At 44.5% G+C, this 12096-nt stretch overlaps 2 protein-coding genes across 2 annotated transcripts; both read left to right on the top strand.

Annotated features, from left to right (window-relative positions):
* Positions 1–9176: 9176 nt before the first annotated feature.
* BDZ99DRAFT_495967 (uncharacterized protein) lies at positions 9177–11218 on the top strand (the record flags this gene model as incomplete). Its single annotated transcript, XM_033723413.1, has 4 exons — positions 9177–9198; positions 9429–9530; positions 9578–9811; positions 9861–11218. The coding sequence occupies 4 exons, from the start codon at positions 9177–9179 to the stop codon at positions 10886–10888; spliced, it is 1386 nt and encodes a 461-aa protein (XP_033579753.1). The 3' UTR covers positions 10889–11218.
* Positions 11219–11373: 155 nt separating this feature from the next.
* Positions 11374–11983, top strand: BDZ99DRAFT_460164 (uncharacterized protein). Its single transcript, XM_033719329.1, has one exon. It carries the CDS (start codon positions 11393–11395, stop codon positions 11747–11749), a length of 357 nt encoding a protein of 118 aa, XP_033579754.1. The 5' UTR covers positions 11374–11392; the 3' UTR covers positions 11750–11983.
* The last annotated feature ends 113 nt before the right edge of the window (positions 11984–12096 follow it).

Consider the following 12096-nt stretch of genomic DNA (forward strand, 5'->3'; position numbering starts at 1 on the left):
GATTATTCTTACGCGAGAAGAATTATAATAATAAGCGGCGTAAACGTATTAGTAAAATACTTAACACTGTTATTAAAAATACCTACCTAGATACTTAGGAGCCTACTACTATTATAGGCAATTCTTAGCCGGACGGCGAGAACCCTATTAGCCTGGACCTCCTCCTTAATTTATATAATATTAACGCCCTTATTAAATAAATAGGGGCTATACAGTTCTAGAACTCTATACAGCTCCGGGCGTAGATTAATTAAAACCCCCGCCTAGCCTTCCGCCTGTTAAACTCTTTTATAGAAAGCACTATAATCTATATTAATAAGTATAGGGTTACTATAGAGGAATAGAAGGCGATATTAAACTAGCTATATACTAAGTATAATAAAATAGATAAAAAGATTACTACCTTAAAAACCAGCCTTAATTAAGTAAATATTAACTTCTAAGCTGCTAAGTTGTATATATACAACCTCTAATAATAATAATAGTTTAACCCTGCTATTAAGACTTCTAAAAAACCTATTTATTTTAATAAGAATAGATAGCGCGACGATAATATTAACTATTAGCGGATAAATAGCAGGGCCGGAGAACAGTTCTCTAGCAGGCCTAATAACTATAATTATAGCAATAATAGCTACGCTAAACTAGGATATACTCCACCTAAAGCTACTATACGCGTTAGCAGTAACTAGGCTTATTACTCCCTCTTTCTATATAGTAAGTATTGTAATAACTAACGTTATAATAACAGCAGCTACTATAATAGCCGCACCCTGCTATATACTTAGCCTCTATTATTAACTTTTTTATAGCCTAGCTACTGCTAGCTAGACCTAGCTATATTTAATAGAACGGATATTAACAGCTACCCTATCTAGCGCAGTAAGGTTTTTGCTAAGATTTGCTATATATACCCCGATAAGACGGATAACTTTAAGCTTAATTATATTAAAAGCGTTCTAGCTAGTAGACTATTTAAGCGGATATAGGTATAGCGCTGCTAATATATTATCTATAATAAGACTAAGGCTCTGCACTTTTTCGATAAGGGCTATAGTAAGTATAATATTAAGGCTAAGGCTTTTATATAGCTTAAAACTCTCCGTATAGGCACTAACTTATTTACTATCTTCTATAACCGCTTCCTTAATATTATTAGCAACCTTAACTGCAGGTAAGCGGAGCTTATTTACTAGTTCTATAAGCAATTTATACTATACTTATAATCTAAACTAGTTAACAGTATTATATATTACTGTTTTAATAATTTTATATAATACGTCCGTACCTTAGATATATAGAACGCCGCTTTCTAATAATCTAAGCAATATAATACCCTTATATTCTAGCCCTGTTAAACTACTGCATTATCTATAATAATAGCTACTTAATCTACTTACGGCCGTGGCTGCGGCCGTAGAAAATACTTATCCACGCTTACGCTAGGAACTACTACTATAACTACCGGTACTATAACTGCTTTAAGCGCCCTGCGCACCTATACTATTATAGCTGCACCCGGTACTAAGCAGCGCCTATAAGCTATAAAGCTAGAGAATAAGCTAGCCTATATCTAGAGTATTAGTAAGCTCTTTCTAGAGGATAAAAAATAGACTTATTAAGCCGGCGCTTACAACTATTGCTATTGCGTTAGCCACCGCGCTACTAATAATAACTATCCTTTTTAGAACTTTTCTATCTAGATAACTAGCAGTTTTTCTTTCCGCGCTACTAATACTATATTTTCCGGCCAGGAAAATAAGTAGTTCTTAAGCATAGTTGCGCCTAAGAACCCCTTATAATTAATCATAAAAATACCCTATTATCTCCCCTATTATTAACCCTATTATCTACCCTATTATTAACCCTATTATCTACCTTCTATTCTATACTAGCTTTTTCTAAGTATAGTAACTTAGTTTCTACTTTAGATAACCTTTTATATAAAAAGGCCTAGAAACTATATAAAAGCTATTATAGGGGCACTAAATATAGAATACTAAAAAAGTATAGAATAAAAAGAACTATAGAACCCCTTTTATAGCTTAATACTTTCTTCTAGCTATAGGAAGTACTTAAGTATATTAAAAATAAGGAAAGTTAGCCGGAACTTTGTATTTCTATAATAGCAATTACCTATTCTTAGTATAATATTATAAAACTCTAGCTAAAGAAAGGTAGTTAGTATTTGCTTTCTTATTCTATAGTCTTAGATAGTAATTAAACTATTTATACTTATTCTCTCTCTAATAATAGTATAATATCCTCTTTTATTAATTAATTATTTACGCGTAAATATAAAATTTATTAAATTCCTTTTAATTTACCTTGTTATCTTACCTATATTAACAATTCCAATTCTTTTTAGTCTATTACTTATACCGTAATTATTAATATTACTATAGGTTTTTATATAGAGCAGCTAGTCTGCTATATTACTAACCTAGAATATATACCTATAGTTCTAAGAACTAACTAGTATAAAACTTATAACCCGGAAATTAACTTTATTAAGAAAAGCTTTTATTTCTATTAATTATAGTATTATAATCTTCACTATTATAAGGGTGCTGCGCAGCCTACTAAACCAGCTAAGCTTTAGTCTATATTCTTATTTATAATATCTATTAGTCTAATAGAACGCTATATTTAATGCGCTAAGCCCGAAGACCTTATTTAGATCCACGGACCGGAGTTTATACCTGCACCGGACAACTCCTTATTTAATACACCCGCGATCGGGCATGTTATTAGTATACCGGAGAATAATAGCACACTTAGACTCCACGCCCTTTCTGTTAATAAATATAATAAGTTTATAAAGAAATAGAAAATATATTTACCTAAAAAGCTCCGTACTTACCTAGATAAACGCTTCCACACGCGCGCGGGCCAGGCTAGAGAGCATATTGAGACCACGTGCCGCACTATTAGAGACACCATTAGGAGACACTATAAGCCTAGGAAAACGCCTAAATACGAGCCGAGCCGGCGTGACGTACTGAAGAGGCTCGCGGTTAAGGCCACAGCACTAGCCCCGAGGTACGAAGGGCAGTCAGACAACTCGTACAAGCTCTTAAGACGAGGAGCAATACAGGAAGCGTACGAGGAAAGGTGGAGGGACGAATGGGAGGCCCACAGGAAGAAACGAAGGGGCCCCCCTACGCCGGCCCTCAACACGAAATGGAACAAGAATTAGGCAACCAAACACCACAAGCTCACAAAAGCAGAGAGCTCAATTATCACGCTCCTACGAACGGAACACATAGGGCTTAACGCATACCTGCACCGCATGAGGGTGCCCAATCACCCTTCGCCCGCGTGCCCCTGCGGGCATATACCACAGTCTCCAAAGCACGTAGTAATGCACTGTGAACGACACCGCAACGGCAGAGGCGATATGTTCTTTAAGGCCAGAACAAGAACGTATATGCAGCTGTACAAAGACCACAAGGGAAATAAGGCCGTTTCGCAATGGTTCCTGCACCAGACAGACCTCCTACCCTACCTCTCTATAGCTAGAGAGATAGCAACGGAAAAGCTGGCTATACAGCCAGCCGACTCGTATAGCCACGCCCCAAGAACAGAACTACACGCACGCACGCACATTGCATAACCACAGGCACGCCCGCAACAGGGCAACCCCCCCAATTTCCTATTATCCTTCAATTCAATACCTCAGCTTTTGAGAAAAAAGGGCACGCGCGTACGGTAAGGGCACGCGCGCCCTAACGCGGACCCCGGACCTTATTAACCTTCTGGACACCGTACAACCCTGGAACCTAGGGCCTACGGACACCGGATCGATCCTGGAGAATGCATCAAGATAGCTTACTCCGTGGTAATGCTCACAGAGCTGCCACGCGTCCCCCACAGCCGCGCAGAAACAAAAGGAACGCAAGGCGTTATACACTGTAGAAAACAAGGTTTTCACCCGACCGCTATAGAGCGAACGGTTTCCCCTTGTAAATAAAACCTAGATAGCACTGCCGCATAAACCCTAACGGGAGCTAAATCGGCCTAATAGAACCTAATAATAATAATAATAATAATAATAAACGCTTCCACCTCTAAATAGATATATAGTCTAGATAGAAGGTAGGAAACCTTCCCCCTTACCGGGAATATAATTACGCTATTTTTCTATAACTAGAATCCTTTTTACTAAAATAGAAAACCTGTGCTATATTAGAAGAAAAGAACCGTATTATATATAATAAGCTATAGAAGCTGCTTAGTAAAAGCTTTATTAAAAACAGCAACTCTTCTATATACGCACTAGTGCTTCTAGTTAAAAAACCGGACAGAATATACCGCTTCTATATTAATTACTAAGGCCTTAACGCTATTATAGTTAAGAATTAGTACCTAATTCCTATTATCTAGGAAATGCTTAATCGCCTTGGTAAGGCTAAGTAGTATACTAAGCTAGATATTATTTCCGCCTTTAACCGCGTATATATTAAACCAGGAGATAAATAGAAAACAGCCTTTATTACGCGCTATAGTATATTTTAATTAAAAGTCTTAGGATTTAGTATATATAATAGTCCCGGTATATTTCAGACGTTTATTAATAATATTCTACGCAAATACCTTAATAACTTCTGTTCCGCATATATAGATAATATACTGGTATTTACTAATAGAATAGAAGAAGAATATATTACCTATATCTAAAAGGTACTTAATTAGCTTTATAAAGCCGGCTTATATTTTAATATTAATAAATGCAAATTCCTAGTTAAGCGTATTAAATACTTAGGCCTTATTATTATAACCGACGGCGTTAAAATAGATCTAGAAAAAGTTAAAGCTATTACTAAATAGGCCTTTCCTATATACCTTAAAAATATCTAAGCCTTTTTAGGTTTAGCTAATTTCTATAAGCGTTTTATATAAGGTTTCTTATAGCTATATTAACCGCTTACTAATCTATCTAGGAAAAAACCGGACGGCCGCTTTTATTTTAAGTAGATAATAAATTGCTAGAAAGCTTTTAATAACCTTAAAACCGCATTTACTACTGCGCCTTATTTTAAACACTTTAATCTAAACCTAAAATTATATATTAAAACGGACGCTTTAGATTATATAGCTGCGGAAGTCTTCTTCTAGCTATATAATAATAGAATATAGCACCCTATTACCTACTACTTATATAAAATAACACCGGCGGAATATAATTATAAAATCTATAATAAGGAGTTGCTTACTATTATCTTTACTTTTAAGGAATAGGAGCTATAGTACCAGGGTAATAAATATTAGAACCTTATCTAAGTGCTAATAGATTATAGAAATCTGCTATACTTTATAACTACTTAATAACTTAACTAGTAATAAATACGCTAGCTATAAGTCCTTTCTAAAATTAACTATATCTTTATATATCGGCCTGGCCGCCTTAGAATAAAACCTAATAGCTTTACACGCTATAGCTAGAACCTTTCGCAATCTAATAATAATAAGCGCTTCTTATTCTAATAATAAACTGTAATTAAAATAAAAAACCTTAAGGCTGCTATTTTTAAAAATCTATACTTTTAGACTATAGGTGTTATAAAGGCTATCTATAATAAGCCGCTTTATAAGCTAATTTAGGAAGCCTATAATATAGATAAGTTAGCTTTTAAAAACGGCGGTAATAATCTAGATAACCCTTTAGATAACTACCTTATCTATTATATTATAGCTTTAAAGCTATAGGGTAACTATAAGCTACTATATAATATTCTAAAAAATAAGCGCGTTTAACTTTCTATAAGTAAATTAAAGGTTATTAATAGCAGACTATAGGTCTATTATAAAGACTTTAGATAGTTATTTATTTCTTAGTTAGCAGCTCTTTAGCTTTAGATTATATAGCTAGGCTATAATTATACCAGCGCAGGCTATAGAGGCTACGCGGACTGCCTTTAGTATATATAACCTAGCTACTACTAGCCCCGGTTTACTAAATTAATTATAATATATATTAACGCCTGCTAGTATTACTATAATATTAAGCCTTTTAACTTCGCTAAATAAGGCTTCCTGCATCCCTTGCCCGTCCTACTTTATTACTAGCGCGATGTTGCTATAGATTATATTATTAACCTTTCTATCTATAAGCGTTATAGCCGTAAATATTATTATATACTTATTATAATTAACTAATTTTTAAAGGAATAACTGTGACAGTGGAACTGCATTAGGAAACCGATGCTTCCTTTGCGGGCAACGCGCCCTCGCTTGCTGACTTGCCGCTTTACCCTGGCCCGTGCTCTAACCTCATCCCATAAAAGCGTCGTTCCCTCGCCGTTTTTACCTTCCCTCCTCCATCTTCTCTTTCCCCCAGCACCGCGCCTCCTTCTAATTCGCTTTAATTGGCCCCCTCGCCCCGCCCATAAGGCATTTTCATGCACCCATTCACGCCCGCCCACATGCAAGCCCTGCCCACTTCCCTTAATTTCTATGTCTTAGACTGATGGTAGCGCAGCGCCTTTCGGGCACCCTAATAGCGAATTCCTCTCTCACATTCTCTTCGTCATGATGGATAGAACGTCCGTTTCCTGCTCTCGCCACTAGAATCGCAATGGCCGTTCGTCCTTTCTGCCGTTTAATCCAGGAGACTCCTATTCAGGCGTACAGGCATTCACGATATTCGAAGGCGTTTCCCCCGTACTCAGGCCATTTCTTCACCTCCGGGAGCCAGTATCCGCAGCTGCCGATCCACAGGATCCATGGGAACCGCCACGTCAGCACGGCTGCCCGCTTCATTTTCTCGAGAGTTTTCATCCCAAAGCGACATCGCCTAGTCCCCTTGGTGCTGCAAGCTCCCTCGTATCTCTGAATAGCTCCTGGCCACGTTTCATCTCAATTTTAGCCAGCAGCCGTGCTTGATCATGCAGACGTCATTCGTGCCGGATGGGCTGTATGCTATTGGCCCCGGAGTCGCCGTGTTCCACAGCTTATTAGCTCCAGCTGCTTCACAGGCCATAATTAGTCCGCTGCTAGACCTGCATGGGGCTGGACACCACCGAATCGGCGGATGGACGTCACTCCGGATCCCCTGAAGCAATATGCACGCACATGTGCATAGCCCGCGCATATTTGCGACGTCGGTGAGCGCGACGGATCATCGGCACGACTGCGAAGGGCCTCTGCTCACCGGAGCAGAGCCCACCTTACAGGGAGCGTTCAACAAGTATCATGCGGTCCCCTAGGACGTTTCGCTCACCATGCATGGTACAACCTTAGCAGCACCGGAAACGACATGGCTGAGGATAATGCCCCCTGGACTACGCGGAGTCGGGTGGTCTCACAACGCGCGTCCCCTTCGCCTTACTCCGCTTTCGCCGTTCACTCTCTGTTTCATTCTAATCAGTCTAAGCTTGGCGTCACCGAAGATTAGTAATTATGCAGAATTGCAACTTGCGGGGAACCGAGAGGAAAGTGTCACCAGGATTTGAATGGCGCAGGTTCGCACAGATGGCGACCCTTAGAGCAATCCTCACATGTCAACGGATCAATGGGTAGTTTTGCCATCGGGCGCGAAGACGAAACATACTAGGCTTAGAAGGCCTGACTCCACCAGCATATGTTGGATTGATAGCAGAGACGTCAGCACCGCCTCTTACCCAACGAATGAGGATAGGGAATTTGAGTTGCCGCCAACCTCCCGATAAGGTTTTTGGCGAAATCAGCACGGCTTCTCGTCAAGCGTACGCATGGAATGCATGCGTCAGTCCACCGTCACAGCTCCCTGACATCGCAACCAGGCGCATACGCAGCAACGGTGCTCCTCCGCTTCCGCCGACACACTCTGTGACCAAGTGATTCGCTGTCGGGAATTCCGATAGGCTGTAGTCCACCAACATCGCATTTACCCGAAGTCAAACCCGCCGGCACGCCGAGAGTGGGAAGAGATAAGCGTCCAGCGGCAACGACGACTCCGCAAGGGGTTCCTCTCGGACGTATGCACGGGTCCAGAGCGGCATGCACAGGGATTCCCAACCATGAAAGACGCCTTCGGATTCTGGGCGCATGCACTCGCCAGATCCGGCACGGCGACTCGGCGATAGTCCTCCCTGGGAGTGTCATCTGGAAGTGTATGTGGCTCTCCCATTCACCAGACACAGCAAGGGGAGCATATGCGCGGAGACCGCCCCTTTCGATGGACACGCAAGGAGCGCTTTTTGAGCTCAGGGGGACATCGACGGCAGAGCGCATGCAAATGCACTGAGACGGTGGCCATCACCTTCACGAGCCATCGGCCCATTGCCACCCCCAGTCATGGCACCGGAGCTCCACGGAGGGTCTGACATTGTGACCACCATCGAACACCGCACCACTCGTCTGATGCGGCGCAGTGGGTCGTTGCAGGCCACTCGCTCATCGCCACCAACAGGCACGATGCAGGACCGCATCCATGAAGTCACGGAGCGTCCGATGACCACCAGTCTTCATGTATCGGACACGACACAAATCGTCTGATGCAGCACAGGAAGTCATTCCAAGCCACTTGCTTATCGCCACCAATAGACACAACGGACCGCATGCACGAAGTCACGGAGCGTCCGATGACCACCAGTCTCCGTACATCAGAAACGGCACGATGATGCAGAGCAGAGGGTCATGGCAGGTCACCTGCTCATTGCTACCAATAGACAAGGTATAGTAGCGCATGCAAGAAGTGACGAAGCGCCTGGTCTTCGCTGCCAACCTCCTGAGGGGTGGCGCTACGATAGTGTCGGCGATGCGCCAGGCCTGAGGACGTTGGTCTAGCCCTTGTCCAACAAATGAGGGCAGAGGATTTGCTTCGCTGTCAAGCTCCTGATGGGGATTCGGCATCACGATGGTGTCAGAGCTCGCGTGCGACGGGCCGGATAGGCGGATACGACTCGACGGCAGCTTCCTGAGGGCGCTGATCAGGCGGCAAGCTGAAGCCCTTGCAATTCATGCATTGTGGGTGGCAATCTACTAATTCGCGCCCTCCCAAGGCACATGCATCACGTACGTTGATTTGCTAAGAATTATGGGGTGTCTTTCGAAGGCTAATGCTGCACAAGAAGGCTGTGCGCGAAGAGAGGACCTTATATGCCCTGACATTTCCCTCGACTAAGGCCTACCAGAAAGGCACGAGGCAACGGCGACTCCAACGGCGCAACGACTGCAGAATCGCGACAGCGACGATGGCGACTTCTCGACCTTTCCGTATGCCTCCAGCGATTTCACTTGATACAATCAATCCCTACACCTACCCTCCCGAAAAGCCGGCTTCTCAAAGTCGCGCTGTTGTGATATCCAAGAATAGATCGAGCAGCAACTCTGAGAGGGGGAGGTCTCTTACGCCGACAATGCGCATAGCGAAGGCGGCAGGGTTGCTTTACTCAGGCACGTCACAACATCCCGATCTTGAATTCTTACACTGACAGAACCTGCAGATGGGGAGGACAAAGAACATCCGGTAGTCATCAAGGATGATCAGTCCGATTCGGACTCGGAAGCTGAGGGAAGCGAAGCTGATAGGAAAGGCCCTGAGCTAGGTACGCCCTACGCCTTTAATGCGATGGTCTCGTCTAACGACCAACAGGTGATGGAGACGAGAGTAGCGATAACAATGATGACCTACCTGAGCTGGAGGATCTCCTCCGTCCATCTCACAAAACCAAAACCAATACCGAATTTGCGGCACCAGACGGAAATCAAACGGATTATCCAGCTGAGCGCATCAGTGCTGCGGCTGCCTCACAGTCTGGGCAGGCGCTCGGGACATGCGTGGTCGCCGATCAAGAGTATTTGGGAGTCGATAAGGAAGAGAGCCTCGGTGTGTACCAGACGCTGCGGTAACCGCAATCTCAAGCTGACAAAGGTAGACAATCCACCGGCCGATGGGGAGAGTAATCGCGACAAGGCGAATACAGTAGACGATCCGTTACCGACCCCAAACAAGCGGAAGCTCGATCAGCTCAGTCGACCCAACGATATCGAATATGATTCCAATGATTCTGCCAAAGACGGTACCGTGGGCCCGCGACCCCAGAAGCAACGAAAACAACCCGACTCATGCAATGGCTCCCCCATGGCCCTCCCTTTCATAGACTACGGTACTCTATCGCCGCACGATAGGACTGGTTATGATCCAGGTAACGACAAATACGGCAACAATAACAGTCGAGTTGTCAACAGCGACGGCAGCGACGGCAGCAACGACCCCCGCCTTCGAAACAACGAACGACTAAAGTCTACGGCATGCCCGCCCCCCTCTTCCGACCAAGCGTCCAACAGTCGATATAGTGGTGAATCACCGCACGACCAGGCTAGCAATGGCGTTCACGATCGAAACCTCGACGATCCCGTTAGCGACCCAATCAAAAAACACAATCATGGGGACTGCAATAGCAATGATGAAGGCGACAGCCACGGCGACAGCGAAGGCGACTTATGTAAAACATCCAGCAGCGGCGGGGAAGATGAGGACAAGGGTAATCACAGCGATGGTCCCGGCGACGGCAAAGGCAGCAGCGGCAAGCATGCCAAGCCGCAGAAACAGCATACATCAACTATTCGCGGCGTTTTAAACTCGAAGCGTGCGAAGCAGCGTACCGGACGGCATTATCATCACTTGCGTTCACATTCTCAGGGGTCCCGCGCTGGAACCAACCAAGTCAACAAGACGGACGACGAATGGGAGTTTCGTAAAATTGTAAAGGAAAGAGTGACCAAGTCAGGCCTCGAATATATGTTACGTTGGAGAGACACCTGGGTTCATGAAAGCGGCCTGTCCCATGCCAAAGATGCCATCGAGTCTTATCGAAAACGCGTCCAGCATGATAAGGTTGGGTCACCGCAGATGCACTCATCTGTGGAAGTAAAGGGCAGAGCTACCGTGAGAAAGGGATGACGGGGATGCTGAATTCCTGAGGACATGTTGCTTTCAGAGCGCGGCAGTTTCTTTGTTTCCTTCTTTCTCTCTTTCTCTCTCTCTCTCTCTACCTAAATACAAGATAGAAATATCTCCCTTTGGCGTCATGACAGGAAGGAGGTCACAAGCATTTGTGGCTGAGTAGCAATTGTGAGGATGCCGCGTGGAGCCGTCGGAAGGCCAGCAGGAATGACCTTGGCATTTGGTGCACATGACTAAGGGCCGGTCAACTAACTCCTTATCCCTTATCTACAGCATCCTAAGAGTTTTAGATAATCCAAATTTTTCGAGATTTCTAATTGATTAACCATGCTTAATATTCAGCCGTATTCTAAATTTTCACTAAGTCACGTGCTCTGCATAGAGCACTGGTTCCTCTCGTATATCGGCGACCTCCCAGCCCCATGTGAGATGTGTGGATTGTGCGTCACGCAGCTCTCTCGATCGACCCTAGCTAACATACTGAACAGATTCAAAGACTAGATGTGGCAAAAGGTTGGTTCGGAGATGCACATCCCTTGGAGGTCTGCTGAGAGCATGCACTGGCAGCTGGGCGAGCAAGAAATGAGCGCCCGCGCCAACGCTCCCGTCTTCCAGCTCCACCCTTCCGCTGCTGGTACTGATATACCTTCGCCTCCTAGCGGCGATCCCGCAACGCCGCATTTCACGCCCGCGAACACCCCGCAAACGCAAAACCTAGCACCGGGGCAACACCATTATCCGCAACCGCATGCGCCTCATCTCCATCACCAACGGTCCGATGCTGGGCCCGCGCCCCGCAATAGCCCTTTCAGCCGCCGCCGCTCTGACGGCTCGAGATCACAATTCAGCCTACCATAGCTGGGTCCGCAACTGCCGACTCTGCAGCCAGTGTCTGAGAGTGATTTAGCAAGTGATGGTGGCGCTAGGACGGCACTGGTGTTGAGGGGCAGAAGAGGGGTCGAGAGAGTGTTGGCTTTGTCGAACCGTATCTTAAAAAGAGGAGGGTCTGGGTCTGTAGATGTGAAGGGGACGAGGAGTCCGGAGAGTATATCGCAGCGCAGTGGGACGGAGAATAGGATGGAGAGTAGGATGGAGAGTGGGACGAAAGAGGAAGAGGTAGAGTTAAAGAAGGAGTGAAATTGTCTGGCTAGGATATGCATGTCCTCCCAGTCCGCATTCCATCTGAGGGTCACCTCCCTCGAGCA

Source organism: Mytilinidion resinicola (genome assembly GCF_010093595.1).
Source record: "Mytilinidion resinicola strain CBS 304.34 unplaced genomic scaffold BDZ99scaffold_5, whole genome shotgun sequence".
NCBI classification, from domain to species: Eukaryota; Fungi; Ascomycota; class Dothideomycetes; order Mytilinidiales; family Mytilinidiaceae; genus Mytilinidion; species Mytilinidion resinicola.

What these genes read in the sequence shown, in the direction of transcription:
- BDZ99DRAFT_460164 (XM_033719329.1), top strand. Translation starts at nt 11,393, where the DNA reads ATGTGGCAAAAGGTTGGTTCGGAGATGCACATCCCTTGGAGGTCTGCT.